At 41.4% G+C, this 20,177-nt stretch overlaps 2 protein-coding genes across 6 annotated transcripts in view; one reads left to right on the top strand and one right to left on the bottom strand.

The window, feature by feature from the left end:
- Positions 1 to 4,817, top strand: part of KIF2A (kinesin family member 2A) — an 80,512-nt gene extending 75,695 nt beyond the window's left edge. For all 5 annotated transcript variants that reach the window (XM_060235928.1, XM_060235926.1, XM_060235929.1 and 2 more), the window contains one exon: positions 3,086 to 4,817. In XM_060235928.1, coding sequence (XP_060091911.1) covers positions 3,086 to 3,171 — 86 coding nt within the window. In that variant the 3' untranslated portion in view covers positions 3,172 to 4,817. The remainder of the gene's footprint in view (positions 1 to 3,085) is intronic.
- Positions 4,818 to 6,388: 1,571 nt separating this feature from the next.
- DIMT1 (DIM1 rRNA methyltransferase and ribosome maturation factor) lies at positions 6,389 to 18,287 on the bottom strand. Its single transcript, XM_060236436.1, has 12 exons — positions 18,139 to 18,287; positions 15,954 to 16,027; positions 15,505 to 15,591; positions 14,098 to 14,159; positions 13,912 to 14,005; positions 13,753 to 13,802; positions 11,795 to 11,918; positions 11,590 to 11,682; positions 10,391 to 10,455; positions 9,086 to 9,149; positions 8,863 to 8,969; positions 6,389 to 6,878 (listed from the first exon to the last, which is right to left on the bottom strand). The coding sequence occupies exons 1-12, from the start codon at positions 18,203 to 18,205 to the stop codon at positions 6,836 to 6,838; spliced, it is 930 nt and encodes a 309-aa protein (XP_060092419.1). The 5' UTR covers positions 18,206 to 18,287; the 3' UTR covers positions 6,389 to 6,835.
- Positions 18,288 to 20,177: the final 1,890 nt, after the last annotated feature.

Below are 20,177 nucleotides of genomic sequence, written 5' to 3'. Positions count from 1 at the left end.
CTCCCTCGACGAGGATCTTATCAGCAGGTCGTCGAGGAAGGGGTGCACATGTATCCCTCTCTGTCTGAGGATTGCAATCAGGTTCACCAACACCTTGGTGAACACCCGTGGTGCCGTCGCCAGGCCGAAGGGTAAGGCTCTGAATTGGTAGTGAGTCCCATTTACGCAAAAAACGAAGAAACTTGCGATGTGCTGGGAGGATTGGAATGTGCAGATATGCCTCTGTTAGGCCCAGAGAAGACATGTAGTCCTGATGGTGCAGGGACTCCGTTATAGATTTGATGGACTCCATCCTGAAGTGACGGAGGTTGATATGTCTGTTTAAAAAATTTCAGGTCTAGAATCGCTCTCCAGCCCCCGTTTTTCTTGGGCACCGTGAAGAAGATGGAATAGACGCCTTGACCTCTCTGCAATGGAGGAACAGGTTCTATCGTTGCAATTTGCAGCAAATGTTGAATTGCTTTGAGGGTGATGCTTTTTTGTTCTGGGTTTGAGCGAAGAGGAGACACCAAGTAACGAACAGGAGGTGCCCTTTTGAATTCTATGGGGTAACCCCATGAAACAATTTCCAACGTCCAAGCATCGACCCTCGAGGCCGCCCACGCCTGCTGGAAGTGTAGTAGACGGCCCCCCACTGGAATAGAATTCCAGTCATGCTTTGTTGGGCTTGGGGCCCTTCTCAAATTTGTCGGACCTATCGGGCTGGTTCCTCTGGAATCGTGAATTGGAGAAGCCCTTTTGGAAACTCTGTTTGGACTGTCCCCAGGTTGTTCTTCTGAAGTCCTGTTTTGGTTTGGAGAAGCTGGAGGAGGCACGAAAGGAACCAGACCCGAAGCTTCTCTTATCGGAGCGGCGCAGATACTTGGGCATGGCCTTTTTCTTATCCCGTGTTTCCACCAGGATCTTATCCAGGGTGTCTCCAAATAGCTTTTCTCCCTGGAATGGGTATGCTGACACGATGGACTTTGAGTGCACATCTGCCGGCCAAGCCCGGAGCCATAACCCCCGCCTTGCTACAGTGCTTGATGCCATTGCTCTAGCGGAGAAAGTGAGGGCATCCAATGAGGCATCCGCTGAAAATTCGGAGGCCCTAAGGAGTCTGCTGGTACCTTCCAGGACCCGTTTATCCACGTCCGGCAGTAGCTGAGTAAGCCGTCTTATCCAGACGATCGCTGCTCTGGAAACTATAGAGGTGGCCGCAGCTGCCTTGATGGCCAGAGCCGTAGCTTCGTGGCTCCTCTTCAAGGCCAAGTCTATCTTTTTGTCCCAGTTGTCTCGCACCGAGCCATGGCCATCCTCAGCTAACAGACTGTAAGGCTGTTAGGCTAACAGACTGTAAGGCTGCGATTGGTGCATCCACCAATGGTACTTGCAGCATATCGTTAGCAAAGGCAGGTAATTCATAGAGCTTCTTGATAGAATTGGGTACCTGTCTGTTGGTACTAGGTTTGGCCCACTCAGATTTCAACTGACGCTCAAAGAACTCAGGGAAGGGAAAAACCTTTTCAGAGGATCTGAATCTGGGGAAAAACTCCGTATTTCCCTTGGGTTTGTTTCTGGGGTTGGCTAGTGGGTGGGGAGACTCCTGCTCCTCGGGTGATGCTTGTAAGTCTAGAGCAGACAGCACCTTGGCTAAAAGAGGTTGGAACTCTTCTGCCTTGAAAAAACCGTGATGAGGGTTCCGGAACTGCAACGTCCTCTATCTCCTCATCAGATAAGAATTCGCCCTCCTCCCGATCTCCCCCATAGGAATCATGAGAGTGGGTCTCAGAAATGGATCTTTCGCTCTCCATCTGGTCACAGAGCAGAGGTTTCTTTGAAGCCCTATGGTGGCTGGAGCTACCTCTGGACCTCTTTGGAGAAGGTGATCTGGAGGGGGAACTGGACCTGGGGGACCTGGGTCTCCTATGGCCAGATGCCCTGACTGCTGCCCCCCCGTCTGCTTTATTGATTCAAGAAACTCAGTAAAAAAGGAGGGCCCCATAAAGGGTACGTTACCCAAGTCCGACTGGGGCTGGCAGGTCTGCGTGGCTTCCAGCGCAGGTTGGATCACATCTGCAACTGAGTCTCCCGCCAGGAGGTTGGCATCGGGACGTTCCTGCGTCTGGAAGCTGCATGGCTGAGGTCTGTCCCCGTTTCGCGCCTTTTTGCGCTCCCCAAGATGGCCGCTGCCAGTGGGGAAGAGCCCTGACGAGGAAGCCTCCTCCGTGGCTGGGGAAGACCAGCGCTGTCTGCGTTCGCCTTTGGGTTTTCTCGCCCCTACAGGGCATGTTGCCGGTAGCCGAGGCAAGCTTAGAAGACATGCCGGCTCCGGAGGCGGGCCTCTCGGTTCCGCGCCAGGCGTCAGGAACCAGGTCGTCGTCCATGAACGCGTCTCTTGACCGACGCGTCATTTTCCCTCTCCTCTGCGGCTTGAATGCTGTGCGCTCGGCCGCGGCTTGAGTTTAAACAGCCGCGCCGCTTCTGAAGCGCTGAAGAAAGTGGGGGGGGGGGGGGGAAAGGAGGCAGAGAAGCTGAGAGGGACTGAAGGACGGATTGAGAAGGCAGAAAAAGATCTGAGGTAGAATATCAGGAGATGAACAACAAGGTAGGAACTGAGGGGAAAGAAAAAGTATCTTTTTTTTTTTTTTTAAAGAGATAGGCAAGTAATGAGAAAGGGTAGGAACCTAGCCTAAACGCTGCTACTCCGTCGAGGCAGGAAATAAACTGGAAGGAGGGTGGTTCCCACATCCACAGGAAGGGGAAGTTTTTTAAGATTCCTGCCTCCGATTGGACGGTGGGAAACACCCAAGATGTCCTCCGCCTCTTAGGGAGAACCATCATGTTTGACAACTATATAATGATATATAAATGAAATCTCTGTAACTAATTAGTATGTTAGTCTCACATGTCCTGCATGATTATGTGTCTTCCACTAGATTTTTTTTTCTGTATTCATGCGTGTTTACCTCTCCTTAAGATCTCCAAGGGAACTTACATGTGGCCTGTGTTGTGTATTTATGCCTGTAACAGACTGCCTTGAGGCATGGATGTAGGAGCCATAGTCAAACAAGTAACTGATTTTTATTTTCTTTGCTTGTTAAAGATAAAGTGAAATCCTTCCGCACAGCACTGCAAGAGGAGGAACAGGCCAGTAAACAAATCAATCCGAAGAGACCACGTGCTCTTTGAAGCACATCTCTGCTGCTAAAGGATGCCTGAGCCTTCCTTGCTGGTACCATGCAGTTGTGTTTGGGAGTGAGGCTGCAAGAAGTCAAAACTACTTGAAAGATCGTAAACTTTTGAAGTGTCTGTGGAAATGTACTTTTTCTCCTTCCCTTGGCCAACATTTCAGTTGTGTGGAACACTCCCAAGATGCCTGCAGAATGCTTCTGTCCCAGACAGCACAAGCCAGACAGGTTTCGGAGCTGGGAAGCACTTTTTGTTTCAGTTGTTTAACTTCCTCAAATAGTGAATTTTTTTTTATGTTTTGGAAATCTGTTGCCAATTTTTTTTAAAAAAACAATGAAGTAAAATGGTGGACTTGTAAAAAAAAAACTTCACAGTATTTTGTTTCACTTACATCAAAGTTTTGTTGCAGAGCAGCTGTGCAGTTTTGTATTTGCATGCATGCCCACCTCATCAGTGATTGTATAGACCTCCTCCTCTAGACAGCTGTGCTCACCTCCTCCCAATCTGTGCCTTGACCAAGGCGACTTGACCCTAGACATCCTCTCTAAAGCACAGCCTTAATAAATGACATTCCTATTTGTCAATGTAAATTAATTTTATTGTGTGTACATTTTAATGTGTGTTGGAATATTTTTTTTTCTTGTGACTAGTTCTTCATTTCACAGTTTGTGCCATATCACTGACCTGGAATTAAAGAGCTGTCTGGATTGACAGCAAGCCATGCCACTTTACCCTGTAAAAATCTGGAATCATGGTTTATTTCAGTACCATAAAGAGTCTAACACTTTCCTTGTAAAAGACAAAACTATAAATTAGTGGATGTATAATAAAAGGTAATTGCTTATGAAGGAGAGTTGTATCTTAGGAGAATACAGATATACAGTATGTGTGGTAGTGTGATGATGTCAGAATACAGGTGCAATCCAATCTCTACATATGGGTAGTAGAAGTATCCAATGAGTGGGATACCCCAATAACCCTTTTGCTTACTCCTAAAATTGGTTTCTGATGCATGAGAGTTTACATGTGCATTAACTGTAGTTTGAAGGTAGTTAGTACTGTTGCTTTAAAAGAAGGTAGCTTAATGCATATTTTCCCTTTGTATGGTGCCATCAGCTGAAAAGTGGAATGAATTTTGTACCATTTGAGGATTTGCACAATAATCTCCACTAAAGTTGTCTGATGTTGAAGAAATTCCACAAAGATGTCTGAAGCGTCACAGATGGCACTGTGTATTCAGCACTTTGTAAGATGGTGGCACTTCCAAATATTTTTGCAAATTTATCAGAAGAATTTACCCTTTTATGTATTTTTTGTCAGATGAATTTTAGAGCTCTCTAGGAGTTGTCCCTGTTCCCAAGATAGATTCTAGGTGCTCATACGAAACAAGACATTCCTTAGAGCTGTTTCACATTTTGTTTCTGGAACATAAGCTCATATGTGCTAAGGCTAAGGGAAATAAAGGGAAAGCAGTGAGAAGAGAGCATGAATGAACCTGAATTTCTCAGTATTCAACGTAACTCCCATAGGAAGGTAGGCTGTGGAAGTCCCTTGTCATATCATGGTGACAAAGCACCTATCTGTAAACATGGAACAGCAATGTAGATTTTACACCATGTGTTTAATAAATTTAACTATGAAATATAGAGATGAGAATGTTACTTTGTATATCCATGTAAAATGTTTTGTTTTCTAGATGCATCTACCTCAACTGAAATACCTATTAAGATATTTTAGAACACATGTATGGGTGATTTTTCCATCAAGAAATTATAATGCCTCATCCCAGAATAATTATTTCGGGAACAATTGTAGCTGATTTGGGGTAGTGGGAAAGTAGAGGAAAGATATCAAGCATGTGAATGGGGATGAGTTTCAAAACATGTATATGCTACTGTAAGAGGCGATTCAAAGCAGATTCCGGGACAGATATTAACTTCTCTCTATCCCTTCTTGCTTAAATATAGGAGTTCTGTATTGAGAGGGTCCCAGCTTTGATCAGTAAGTATAGTGTATGTGTATGGTGGGAAGGAGTCCCTTTCTTTGGAATGAAGAGTTCCCCTGGGGCAGCATTTTCATGAGTAAATGCACTTTACAAAAGGATGGTTCTGTCTTATTATATGATGGTTATTAATGGTAAGAATTTTTTGATGCTTTGGGATTTCTTCATAATGGAGGAGAGCTGTTTCCTGGAATGAGAGTAAGCTGTTTGTGCTAATGATAAACTTCCATTAAAAGCAAAGTCCAGCGGCTTCTCTGGAATATTTAATGCTCATGGGGCCCTAATATCTCAAATACAGCCCCTGCTAAGTAAGAACCAAGCCTACAACTGTGAAGCAGTCACAAGAGTATCCCAACCTGCGAGTCTGAATCCGCTTTTACTTAACATTGTGTCTTGAATGTCCATATTCTGCAGCTAAAAGAGCTGTAGTACACCTGAACTTCTGGCATTACAGGTAAGAAATTTCACTGGACAAAAAAAGTTGTTTCCACTTACATCAAGATCATGCTGGTGGCTAATAAAACATAAGCAGATCATACTAATGAGGCTCTAAATAGTTAAGCTGCAGTGGGATGGAAGAGTTGCTCAAGCCCAAAATGTGGAATTATTATTGCCCTTTACTGTGTAGGTATTAACACTGCTAAGGACTACAGGCTGGATGTTCCTGCAGTATCATATTTTAGCTCTTAGAGGAATGAAAATGTAATGGTTTATACTACCATGAGTGTGACATATGACCTGCTGGTTCTAGCTCTCTATATGTGGTAATAGTAGCAAGTAATTTAAACTACAACTTTGCCCTTTCCCTGATGCAGATTTCATTGTTAAAAAGCTAATTGTTTTCCATACCACCACTTACAGAACAAAGACCTTTTTTGCTTTTTTGAAAGATACTCAATACTGAGCTGTCTTTCAGGAGACACCATGGCTTCTCAAATGAACTTCAAATTGTCAGGTTCAGTGGGATATACAGTGAAAGCTGGTATCAGCACAAACAGGTTTCTTAATCACTCTTCAGCATACCAATCTTGTAAAATCAAACAAAGAAGCCCCCCCTCCCCACCCTTTGTAACTGCTATGTTGTTCTTAACTCTGATCACAAGTAATTTGTTCTGTTGATTTCAATGGGTTTAAGAGCAAGTAGAGTACATTCTACATACTGCTTTTGAATGGTTTAAAGCTACAGCTGAAGTATTTTATAATAATAATATTTAATTTATTTTAGGTAGCAACTTTATTCAAAATCAAAACAGCTTAAAGACTTCATATAACTTAGGGTATACATTAAATATATAAACCTGATGCAAAAAAAATCTGAATACTTAATGTAGAAAATCCATGAAGCTTTTGGTAAGGGAACTGGTCTTGAAAAAAGTAGTAGGGCTGGCATACATGTTTAGTGCTCAGTACCACCATAAATTGTATTAAGGATCTCTGTGTTGGCATCTACTGGAAGCAGCAAACAGTATGACAAAAGCCTGTCATAGGTTTACATTCCTTTTCATCACACTATAAATATGATCATTATTTCTCTTCTATCTTCTGACTGTTCCATGTAATTGAATGTAGCTGGCTACACCATATTAGTTTATACTCAACATGAGTGAATTTCCAATACCATCTTTACGCATGTAGTTCAGTTCATCGAAAGGTGATTTTCTTTTATGAGAAGTGGATACCTTCTGCATTGAAGCCATGCAGAACTCTGAAAAACAAAATGTTCAGCCTTAAAGATTATATTTGGGGTGGGTGTTGCCCCTTCAAGTGTGTCTTGGCCACCATCATCTCTTAGCTTCCATAACAGGAGAAATGAAAAAGGGCATTTTTCTTTGAAAAAGAACAGTTCCAGATGGCTCCACCCTGCTTTCAAGATTTGCACACAGATAACCTTAAACCACCCATTGTACAGCCTCACATGCTCTTCCTCCAGAGCTGCCATCAGTAGTGGGTCACTGGTTAGAGCTGTCAGCTTGGCTAAATTGCACTGTTGTACAAAAGTCAGTAAGAGAATTTAAGCTACTTAAGAAGTTTTAGGAACTGACTTTTACATGAAAAGAAGGCAGGAACCACTGAGAGTTTGTCTTCGGTGCCTGGAAGCAACTGTTTTCCTGCACTGAATACTCTGCAACCCAGTTCAGCGGGCCCACCTAAATGGCTGCAATCCTGCCACAAGCTAGGTAGCATCCTATATACCACTAGCATACAAGGATAGACACATGGCGCCCTGGGAAGAATAATGTATTTCCATCAGTCACGGAGCTCAGGCTACAGAACATCCCCATGTAACATACATCATGGTATCATTAAAACAATGCTGCTGCACTGCTGTAAATCATGAGCAATGTCTACTTCTGATCATGTTGCTGCATCTTGGCAACACTCAGTCCATTGCACCACCTCATCCCTTATTGATGCTGGTTGCAGAGAGATGTAGGAAAAAACCAACCCTTCTCTCCCTCAGGAGTACTGTCCACAAGTCACAACTGAAACAGAGAAGCATCAGTAAAACTGCACTGCTTTCTGTGAATAGTGAGTTGTGCAACATCTTTTAGAAGCCCTTCTCTACATAGACCATGGCTGTATTCACATGCCACTGGATATTGTGCTATTGTTACATTAAAGCCGTCATTCACATCTAGACTCTTCCATGTGTACAAACCAATCCAGTTGCAAAGATTCTTATAGCACAATAAAGGCATTATAGCATATAGCAATATTCCATGGCATGTGCATGCAGTCCTTATTTATTATTATGGATTCCAAAAATGGGCTGAAGCTTCCTTAAAACCTCTACTTAATCATAGCTCTGAGAGTGATGCACCCTGTGTAGGTTTACTGCTGACTTTTCACCTGGACTCTGTACATCATCATGCATTGGTTCATACAGCACCTCCATGTCTAGGATCTACGTGCAGCAATATGTTGAAATAAACCTGAGGATAATTAATTTTCACACATCAAAGACCTGGGAAAGGTTTGGGGTTTGTTTGTTTTTTTAAGTATTTTTGTATTTTGTGTGTGTGCATGCCTGAAAGTTATGGTGACTTCTGGTGACTCCCTACTGGGCATGGAGGATATTCAGATAAGTGGCTTGATACAGCCTGCCTCTGCTTCCCAATCCTGGTATTCCAAGGAGGTCTCTCATCCAAGAACTTGCCAGGCTCGGCCCTGCTTAACTTCTGAGATCAGGCTTGCCTGGGTTATCCAGGTCAGCTAGGCTGGGAAGGTTTTTTGCCGTAGGAGTAGATGCTGGTTGGAGTAGACAGTATTGAGCTACAGGAACTTATGCATTTGAGGGTCCCTTCTTAAACTTGAATTGCATGCAGTTTCCAGGATCCAAAGACATAAATGCCTGTGTGACAAGACCCCATTCACACATCCCACTTGTGAAAAAGCCAGTGGATACATTGCATGAACATGACCTTCTCAGATACATATTTTTGCATGTGAGCACATTCACGGTTCAACAGTTAAAACACTGCTGCTCTATGTGAACCAACCACATCTACTCCCTCTGACATTACACATACCAGGGCAGAAAAACAAGGTCAAAGCCACTGATAGTGGATGTAGCTGTAGCACAGACAGATGTTCTCATCTATTTTTGCTATCATGAGTTTGGAGCTTAAGCTTCTCTTTAACAAACACACAAAGTACTTAAGCATGAAAAAACCCACACTTGGTTTTACCTGATGAAGTCATCAATATCCATTACCCGAGCACGTTTTTCCGCGTAACCTGTGTCATGTAAGATTTGTTGTATTAGATTCCCAATATTGAAATTTTCAGGAATTTTCTGTCAGTGTAAAAAAAAAAAAGTAGCATATATTGTTAACAAGACTAAAACACTGGCTTTCATAAACATTTGTTTCACTACTACACCCTTCCCAAGAGGAATGCTAAAATGTTTACCAAGTTATTCTGTGAGCAGTGAATTCGGTAATTTTGTTCCAGCAGTCGCTTCACAGCATTTGAGCTGAATTAAGTTTAACAAAAGAAAAACAAAAAAGAAAGGTAATTATATAGACTCCCCACACACAAGTGTAAAAGTAATATTCTTCAAATGATCCGAATTAGTTGATGAAGTCACTGGCAAAGAAAGAACTAGAAAGCTATTGGAAAGATGACCACCATCTTGTCTGCCACTTCCTCTGAATCAACTCATTGCCTGATCATTTGTCTATCGTTAGTAAGAGTAACAGCTCTGACCTGGATGGGCCAGGCTAGCTCGATGTCACCAGATTCTAGAAGCTAAGCAGGGTGAACCTCAATTACTACTTGAATGGGAAATCACTTAAGAGACATCCAGGGTTGCTGTGCAAGGCATGCTGTGGTAAACTATTTCTTGCCTTGAAAACCATATGGAGTTGCCATAAGTCGGCTTTGACTCAACTAGTGCTTTCCACCTATAACAGTAATGCAAACTAAAGCATATTGGAAGAACACAAAAACTGCTACAGGGAAAAGGAAGCATTGGCTCTAAGTTCCAGTTCTGGTCTATTCCTGGAACCTTCTAGAACTACTTTGTGTTCTCAGAGAAGGCAGCAGAAGAACTAGGATGTCTTTAGCACTTGCCACCCTGTATACCAAACAAGAGTGGCTCGCTCGCTCACACATATGCTATCCTGGTTTTCCAGGATATTTGCCAGAGAATCTTCAATTCATAGGGAACAAGTAAGTATCAGTATCTAAAATACAGAGGAGAAGATGGGGATAGTGTAACAAGCCTCTTAATTTGCTTTCAGGAAAAGCATTCCCTCCACTCCAAAAGGAACTGGAGAAATGGAAAAGCAGCAAGAGCAGCAGTCATGCAAGAACAGCCAGGAATTAAGAACCTGTGGCTGCTCTCTAGCATACAACCCTGTAAAAAACCCCAACAGCTTCTTGGCTTGACTTGTTGGTCTTTGGGCAGAGGCTCAATGCTTTGTCTTAACAACAACTGGTGTGCAGACTCAGATGCTCATCAGTCAGGTTCACCATCTTCTCCTCCCATCCCCTTTTCCTACTTCATCACAAGAACTATTAGCAGTGGTTGCCATCTCCACAAAAGCTTCACACAGTACCCAGTCCATGGTGTATGCATGCACATGTGCACAGGTCCTTAAATTTCTGAGTGATTAAACCCATCCCAGCCCATCTTTGATAGTGTAACAAACAAATAATCCAGGTAAAGGAAAAAGGTAAAGTAAGGAAATTAAACTGTCATGAGTAACTTACTTAAAAACTGCTGAGAGTGTTTTGTTTTTCCTGATGAAGACTATTCTGAGTAGACCATCCCACTCCTAATATATATATATACAAAAGAGATTTAAAACAGCATTTCTAATAATTTGAAAGAGCGTCTTCCTTACTCATCCCCTCGCTTCCCAGCAAATATCCCCCACAGGCATCTGGTTACTTTGGGGCTCCTGACTGCTTCTTATTCAGTTTCACCTGCTCTTCCTTCCCCCTTCAGGCTTCTCTAAACTGTCCCTTCGTCAACCTGACACTTATCCATGTAGTTCGTTTTCTTCTTCTCCAGGATGCCAATGTGCCACAACATCTAAAACACTTGCCTGCTTACAGGAGGTGCCACTCTACAGGCAGCCCTGCTCAGTTTTTACAGTTTCCACCCTAAATAATCAGACACTACCTTTACAAGCCATCCAGGTATGTTTTTGTTCTCATGTATGCCCCAGATTTAGGGGCTTATCTATTTCCTCCATCTAGCTGGACTTTTCCAAAACCAATGAGAGGGACATTTTGACTGTCCACAACTCTGATGCAAAATGTTAAGAGCTCAGCTTCAAACCTCAGGCTTGATTAGTAAAGCAAAAACATACTGGGCTGGATTCCACACAATTTCTGTAGGCACAATGAAATGGCAGTGGTTCACCAGTTCCACTCCAATGCTGCAACCCAAAACACTATCCTGAAATGCAGTTCCTGGACAAAGAGGGACACGGGGAATATCCTGGGGTGGGATTCACTGGTCTCCTGCAGAAAGGGGGCATTGTAGAAAGCATCCACATGCACACCCCCCCCCCCAATGCCCATGGCAGTTTTAGGTACATCCCAAGCCATTATTCCATAACTTGATTAACAACAACAAAAAAACTGCTCTAAAGACTAAATATTACTTATTGAAGTAGCATTTAAACTAATTTATTGCCTTAGGAAGGTCCGGTTTCCAATCTTTCTCATAAAAGGAAAATCATCGTTTCCTGATTCTTGATGTTATCATAGTGTAAAGAGCTAGCTTCCGAAAAAGCTCACCACAGTTAGAAACAGTCCTCATTGTTAGACTATATTTTATAGACATCTTGAGAAGGACACATGTAAGAGTGTCTCATACATTGTGGGGTGGGGTGGGGACTTTGCACACTAACAGCATCAGTGGTTTCCATGGCTTTTATATCAATATGTATGATTCGCACCTGGAAATTGATGGGTGGCGGCGGGTTCTTTGGTTCTATCCTTACAACACTGGATTCAACTTTGGGCGGCGGCTTAAAATTATTTCTTCCAACCTGTTGGCATCAGTTAAGACAAAGAACTTATTTACATTCCTCCAAGAACTCCTCCTAAGCCTCTGATTTAGATTTCCACACGCCCACTTTAGTTATCTACTGTTCCACTTACTTTCATCAGATGATCAACACGGGCTAATAACTGAGTATTAACAGAAAGCCTGCAGTACTGGGGAGAGCCTGGCCTGGCAACCAAACGAAGAGCAAACTCTTTCTGAAACATAAGTACTGCACACCTAGAAGTTTAAAAAAAAAACTGGACTCAAACACTGAATCATACATATTGAGATTAGGGACTTGCCTGAAAAAGCCAGACAGTGATGATTATTTTTATGGTATATTCTTATGTTGAGAGCTCTATAGATACTGATATGCAGTGTACTATGTTTAACAAAGCTGGGAGCTTTGTGTTTTGTTATGTTATGTCACTTTAGCTCAAGAAAGATTTCTGACTTTTCTGATTGGACTGGTACCATACATGCCACTGTTATTAGCAATGTTCCCTCTAAGCTGCAGAGTCTTGTGAGCAAGAATTCTACTTTGTGAGCTACTAGCATTAAAGTTCTGAGCTACTGCATAAATTAGTGTGCTCTGGGGTCATCCTTCCTGAGCTAAGACAAAAATGTGTGAGCTGCAGGCTAAAATCTGTGAGCTAGCTCATTGCTAACTCAGCTTAGAGAGAACATTGGTTATTAGTAATACCAAAAAACAGTCAAACAACAAACAAACATAAAACACAACAAGAAAAAACAACACCTACAATAAAAGCAACAGTAAAACTATCTGTTTTCTAATGCCCAGGTCTGAACCCATGATTGGAAAGAGGTCAAAGATGACAACAAATGAGCTGGCACACCATTTAGTGAGCCTGGAAGGCTGAATTTTTCTTACATCTATTCAGGGAAGGTGAGTGGGGGCAAAAAGAATAACTTTTACTCTCAAGCTCAACCCACTGAATTTGCCTGGGGGTAAATTCAGGACAGAGAAGAGTATGTCTTCTCATACTGTATTGTAAACTTAGAAAATTAATTTCCACAAAGTACGATAATGTATTTTGTTTGCCTGTTTTAAAAAAGAATTAAAATTGTGGGAAACTTACTTAATGCCTTACAACACCATTCCAAGCAGTTACACCTTCCTAAGTCCACTGAGGTCGATGAGCCTAGAAAGGTGTTACTCTGCTTATAACTCTACCAATATGCTTCTGCCTGGCTCAGCACAGCTAACAGCTTCAGCTCTTTAGCCCAATGGACATTCAGCGGATGCAGAGAATTGGAGAGGCAAAATACACACCTACATGACGGCAACAGCATTGAAAGCCACCCCATTTAATATAGATGCAGATGGTTATTAAGGGGCAGTAGCCAACATTAAATGCAACAGAAGCTTCAAAGAGTCCCCTCAGAGTATTCTTCTACACAGTCTTTGAACTTCACCTATGAAATTTATTCACTTACTACATTCAGGCTTGCTTGTGACAGACACACGCTAAAGGCATATTTAATTATTGTGCTTTTTAGGTGTCAAACCTTTTGTTTATCAGTTCAAAGATGCTATTAGAGATTTAGATGTGTTAGATGCCTACAAGATGTTTGCATCACTAGCAATGCAATCCTGAACAAGTCTACTCAGAATTCTACTAAAGTTTACTCAATGAGGCTTGCTCCCCAGAAAGGACTGAAATGTAAGTTTCTTTTCTAAGAATCCTTTATGTGGTACTTCTCCAGACAGGTTAGAGATTAAGGGGAAGCACTAAATAAAGATTTGTGGATTAAATTTAATTTAAACATCAACTGATGGGGAATAGCAACAAAAAGTAAAGGTTTGGTGAACATCCTTTGATCTCAAAGCTTCAGATATTCAAATCGCAAAGCTTAATACTTTACATTTCATGGATAAATAGCTATTTTTAGGAGGGCCCAAATCATGCAATTCTGCCCACCACCCCTACACTTATCTGGTAACTGCAAATTCTCAATATGAAATACCACTTGCATTTTAGACTGCTAATATTCCCATTTAATAGTTACTTGTAAAACTAAAATATACTGTACATTGTCTTCTTCCTACCTGAAGAAAGGCCGGTGTAGCAACAGCTTGAAAATGAAAGGTGAAGAAATCTGGGCAGGGGGAAAAGAAGAACAAGTGTGATGGTTATCCAGAACATGTAATAGTATGAGCCAGAAGCTGCATTGACTTTTCATTCCAATAGGACTGTTTTGAACTTACTTGATAAGGCAAGTTAGCCACACAAGCATCAAAGAAAGGCAGATCAGATTTCAAAACATCTCCAATCTTTATTTCGAGTTTGCTAGTCAAATGTCTGGAACAGAAATACCATTATCTCACTAACTCAATTCCAAGACAGCTTATGGCCTATAAAAACACAATAGTGCTCTTTTTAGGAGTACTTACGTGCCCTGGACTCTTTTCTGGAGTTCACCAACCAGCTTTACATCCAGCTCACAAGCAATGACCTGAAAGAGAATAATGTACAATCAGTTTGTATTTGGTTCATATACAGTGAACCACTGGACTGGCTTAAAGTCAACACAGATGTAAAGTGCTTTTGCCCATGCTCTTCTTTTTTAAAGGTGGCTGAAAGCTGTATAAGAATCAAAACACACAGAGAGAGCCTTTAAGCTGCTTTGTACAAAGGCTTATTGGTCACAGTAAGAAGTCAGATTGGTAGTTTAGTCTATGTCCTAAACTAGGGGGAGGGAGGCTTAGGCTCAGAAGTATGTACTCTAAAGTGCACACTCCCGAAGTCCAATTCTGTCCCCAAAAGGGTTCTTTAAAATTCAAAGAAGAAAACAGCATTGCTTAGTAAAGGGTCGCTGTGGCAGTAGTGTGGTTGTATGGAAAATGGCCTTACACACACATACACCCCAACAACCCTTTATATGACTTGTGAGGGGGGAACCTGCAGCAGTTTAATGGACTAGTGGGGGAGGGGGGGAAGAGGAGAGAAAAAAGGAGATCAGACTGAGAACACAAGCCTTCTTGAGTTCATTTAACTAAGCTCAACTATCCTTTCTCCATAGGCATAGAAGAGCTGGCCACACTGCACTGCTTTGAGTAGAATACATGCTCATATGCAAGATCTTAGGCAGTGTTCATTCTTTGCAATAAAGTCACTATGCTAGATCTAACCTAGTGTTTGAGGCACTTCAGAATGATTATATCCCTGTCTCCAACAGGATGCAGATTTATATATGCATTCAATCCAATTCCTGATTCAGAAAATGATTTATATGGCAGAAGGCTCCTACTGTGCCAGGATTTTCTTAGCTGAGTCTCAGGTTTAGAAGCTATCAAATTCTTCTTCATCTCTTTTGCAACAAAATGCATCAAATACCATTGCTGATGAGAGCACTCTTCTAATCTCAGATTTTCTTACGAGAAATCTAAAGAAGCAATTTACCATATGCCATTAAAAACTGTTGACAATTTCTGCTTTTCTAGGATACAATTGAAATGCCTTAGAAGTATTTTGAACAGTATGTATTTAGGTACGCAGTACCACAACAATTATTCAGTGTTTATAAGCAGTATGCCATGTTCCTAAAACCGATGTATACAAGAAAGAAATTTAGAAAATGTGTTGTAAGTAACCTCAAGAGGTTTTCATGCAGAAACAAACTAAAGCACTGGGGGTGGGATGGGGGGAGGGAGGAATGCTTTCATTTAGTACTTCTGCTTTCCTATATGGTCAACTGATGTTTTGGTAATTTTAATCTCTTCCTAATTCCTTGAAGTGCAAAGGTGATCAACCAGCTCCCCCGAGCCCCCAGGGAGAGGGAACGAGAAGCAAATATTTACCTTTTTAACTTTTTCTAACATTTTCACTGTCATGTTGCCAGTACCAGGACCGACTTCTAGAACAACATCTGTTGGACGCAATGCAGCCTAAAAATTAACAGATTGGAATGACATACAAATTCATGCTAGAAAATCCTATGCAAGATATATATTTACAATATAGCAATAGGAGCTATGACAGGATGGAATCAGTGTTCCCTCTAAGCTGAGAGTGTGAGCTAGCTCACAGATTTTTAGCCTCTAGCTCACACATTTTTGTCTTAGCTCAGGAAGAATGGCCCCAGAGCACAATAATTTATGCAGCAGCTCACAACTTTAATGCGAGCAGCTCACAAAGTAGAATTTTTGCTCACTAGACTCTAGCTTAGAGGGAACATTGGATGGAATATATATACCATTTGATACTTTTTAAAAATCTTAGTGCTTTTGAAGTTATTATTATCACCTACCTTTTCTACAATGCTGTTCACAATGAGGGGGTTTTTCAAAATATGCTGACCAAGTCCAGTGTTAAACCTGAGGCCTACAGAAAACACAAAACCATAAAATAAGAAAACTGCATTGCTAAGCTACTAAATGCTTTCTTGAAAATAAGTCTCACTAAAGTAAATGAGACTTCCTTTCAAATAGCCATGTATAGGATTGGGTTATCAGACTGTCTAATAGAAATAATAGCTTTTTAAGGAGCTCTTTAAGCATGGGATGAAAGCTTCATCTAAGATGCCTATGTCAAGATCTGATATCATAACCAAATAAAATCCTCTCAGAATCAACAGACTATTTCTATTCTCCACATGCTGGTAAAATAAAACTATTCATTTCTGAATAAAGTTGTAGCATCTTCAAAAGGGATATTTTTATTTTAAATTAAAATACACCTAAGCTGAAAATATAGTGTCTTCTATGTATACCTTTCCATATAACATATATAAAACCAGAGATGATAAACTATAAGTAGACATATTTTCTTCAAAATAACATACAGCTGCTTTAATCAGATAAGAAACTGTATTTCATGCCTGATTTTCATTATTTACTATTGGAATAGGAAAAGGATATTTTCGTTTCCCATAGATCTTTATACAAAATTTATTTACTCATTAAAATTGTATTCCAAACTATACATGCCAATCTAGTACATTCATCATTGCCATCCCCCTCCTTTAAAAAGCTCAGGGATTTTCTTTCCCCATTTGGTCCTCGCCCCAACTCTCTGAGGCAGGCAAGGCTACATGTGTGTGACTGTCCCAGAGTAACCAGGCAAACTTTGTAATAATATAGGGATTTGAATCCAGGACTTTCAGGTCTTTGTCCACTTCTAATTACTACACATCTTTTAAAAAAATAATGGCATAGCATAAGAGGCTGACACTGCTGTGCCTTCAACTCCATTCCTTCATGGACTGCACTTCTCAGCCTATTTTCCCATCTGCTACAGTGCATAACTGATTAAAGACCTTTCACAGCAAAGAATGAAGGAGATTGAGTGATTGAAAAATAATATATCATAAAAGACTGTATCTCAGCATCAAAGCATGAACTTTGTAAAGTGCAGAATGGTTCAACTAGCATCCAGTGAAAGGCTGCCAGGCCGAGAAAGGTTCTGCTCCAGACCTTAGAAATGCACTGCCAGTCAAAGTAGACTGGCCTAGCTGGACCAGTGGCATAGCTGTCACTGCTATATGTTTTCCTTCTAACTACATTGATACTGTTAAAAGGTAGGCTCTCCAGATTACAGCCAACTGACAAGCAGAGATCCCAACAGCTTTCCAGTTTGACTTGGTGATTCTGAGCAAGAGGCTCAATGACTGCTGTGTGGAATCAATGCTCAGCGGTCAAGTTTCCCATCTTCTCCTTCTAATTTATCACAGAAATCAACTGGCAAGGCTTTAGCACGCATACTTTCCTCATTGCTGCCTCTCAAGGTGTAACACCAGCTCCTGTGAAGTGATGGACTGTGATGACACTGAAGGCAGAGAAAGGTGGCAAAAGGAACTGAAGAGAGATTAGAAAGAGCCTACCCTGCTATAACTACCAAAGGATTAGCAACGACAAACAGATTGACCAACCAAGGGAATATTTGAAATATGAAGGCCCAGAATAATAAAATTATTAGAGGCAGTCCTGCCCATCAAAGAAAACCAGGCCTTCCTATTTCAGCTTGTGTCATTTTACAGGGTAATAGTTTCATTGTGATGGAAGCTTTTCAACCATAAGATAAACGGCACTTCATTCTGACCAAGTATGGCCAGTTGAGGTCTTCATGCATGCTAATGGATCTAGCACACGAAAACATCTACCATAATAAATCTGTTCCTCTTTAAAGTGCTACAGGGTTCTTTCTTGATACATCTACAGTTGAGAACTTTGCGGCAACTGCTAAAATTCCTGCCTGTCGAGGTCGGTACAGGACAGAACGGCTGGCTACAGGAGTCAGCAAGGGCTCCGAAATCTTGTACAGAGTTTTGTGTCATTTTTCTTAATTCTGATAAACAGTTTGCGTTTCCTCTTTTGATTCTAGACCAGCAAGGTTCACACAACTTTTGCCTGCTCCGGGGAAGAGCCATGGCTGCCCTGCCCTCTAAGCCTGTCCTCACTCAGGAATCTCCTTCTCACTACCAAGCAGGGACCCACCTGGTCCCGATGCTTTTGTTTCACGGCGCTGCTGCCGCGACCGCGGTTTCGTCTTCACTTTCGGCATGTTAATACTTGATACACCAGAAACACGCTCGCCGCACAACTAGGGAAACACGAGGAAGGAGCAGCAGTCGTCATAAAACCCCTCGCTGGCGAGGGATGCTGGGACAAGTAGTTTCCCTGCTCATATACTAAATGCAGTGAAAGCGTTTTACGACTACAACTCCCATAAAGCACTTCACTCAAAAAGCTGCTGTCTTTCGTAATTCTAACTTGCGCAGGAGGAAATAGTCACACAAGTAGGATTTACTGAATTTCCTTCTCGCATGCGCACTCTCAAACAGAAACTGGAGCTAAGTTCTATAAGGAAGAAAAAGAAGTGAAGTGAGACACAAACTAAACATTCAGTTTAAAAAAAATACCGCTTTTGGCCATGATATTCCGGAGATACAAAATGGCGTCGCTGTGTGTTTTGACCTGATCGTCTATATGTTAGTAAAATCAGTGGAGCCGATAGGTACCTAATTACAAAAGCGTGACCTGCTTTTTGCTATGCCTTGGATATGCCAGCCCTTTCAGTTTATTTCATCACATAACGTAGACCTAAAAAGCAACGCTGATTGTTAGCAGGTGAATAGCCAGTTGGTCTGAAGCAGCAAAACAAAGTTTTATTCATATGACCTTTTGTGTGCACACACACTTCTTCAGATACAATGAATTGGAAATTACTAGTCCTTACATATACGAACACACATGCTAAATGCAGTTTCAATCCACTTTCCACTTTGATTTTACTGTGTGAACTGACAAAATCCAGTTTGAAAGTGGATTGAAACTGCTCTATTTAGCACGTGATCACAACCATAGAAAGAGGCTGAGCAGTAAATTAGCATAATACAAGCTTAGTCTATATGGGGACAGAGGAGTGTAATGGCAGCATTCCACAAGTGATGCATTTGCCCGCTGATCTCCAATTTTGACATTTATTTCTTTCACTGTGTTTCCCCCACAGAATTAAACCCAAACAAATGGTAACTAACTCTATAAACTAAGCTTGTTATTCTTGTTTGGGCCTTGAATCTGTTAAACATCTTCATTATGCTGTATGCTAATTTACTGTTCACCCTCTACCTGTATGTAATGACTCGTAATTTCCATTTCATTGTATCTGAAGAAGTGTGTGTGCACATGAAAGCTTATACCTTAAATAAAACTTTGTTGGTCTTAAAGGTGCTACTGGACTCAAACATTTAGTTAGCTTGGCTGTTAGTAATAGTTTGGCTCTATGCAAAGCAGACTCTGTCCAGTACTGGTAGATTGCTTTTCCCTTTTCATATAGCTAGCTGTGTTGGTCTACAGCAACAAGAACAAACAGAATTTTAAAGGTACTTTGGATACTAATAGAATTTATGCAAACACAAGCTTTTGTGAGTCAGAATTCACTTCAGATGTATGATTCGTTTTGTCTTATTTGTATTTCCCTTATGCACATTTCCTGTCTTAATAAAAAATTGCCACAATTCACAGTATGATTTTATGCACAAAAGAACAAGCAAATAGTGCAGCATTTCCACTGCACCTCTGCACCAGAAGACAGTAGCTTTCTTTTGAGAATATACTTTGGAGTTCGCAGCCCTGAGCCTGCTTGCGGGGAGGGCGGGATATAAATAAAAAGTATTATTATTATTAAGGAAATTCACTTCTTTTACTGTTATATTCCTCTGGATGTAGGAGTGCCGGTTTGTAGTGCTTGTTGTGAGAATTAGAAGCAAGCAGAGGCTCAACTGGAGATGAGGCAGGGATGTGTGAAGAGGGGGAACAAGGGCTTTTAGGAGAAGGGGGAAAAGACGAGCAGCATTCATTTCAGATGGGCAGCCGTGTTGGTCTGAAACAGCAGAACAACGTTAGAATCCAGTAGTACTTTTAAGACGAACCATGGGTTGTTTTGCAGAAAAATAGGTGGTGGAGCTCCATTCAGGGATTGTTATGCAGCTGCACATACTAGTCAATGGTTAAGGAGGTGGAACTCTCAGGAG

The sequence above is a fragment of the Heteronotia binoei genome, chromosome 4 (genome assembly GCF_032191835.1).
Source record: "Heteronotia binoei isolate CCM8104 ecotype False Entrance Well chromosome 4, APGP_CSIRO_Hbin_v1, whole genome shotgun sequence".
Taxonomy (NCBI): Eukaryota; Metazoa; Chordata; class Lepidosauria; order Squamata; family Gekkonidae; genus Heteronotia; species Heteronotia binoei.
Note: the sequence above shows the minus strand (reverse complement) of the source record. Positions and strands in the feature narration are given on the sequence as shown.

What these genes read in the sequence shown, in the direction of transcription:
- DIMT1 (XM_060236436.1), bottom strand. Translation starts at nt 18,205, where the DNA reads ATGCCGAAAGTGAAGACGAAACCGCGGTCGCGGCAGCAGCGCCGTGAA. An exon ending in CAGAAAAGAGTCCAGGGCAC is followed by an intron (nt 14,006 to 14,097) that starts GTAAGTACTCCT and finishes TTTCTGTTCCAG; the next exon opens with ACATTTGACTAGCAAACTCG. An exon ending in ACACTCTCAGCAGTTTTTAA is followed by an intron (nt 9,150 to 10,390) that starts GTAAGTTACTCA and finishes AACTTAATTCAG; the next exon opens with CTCAAATGCTGTGAAGCGAC.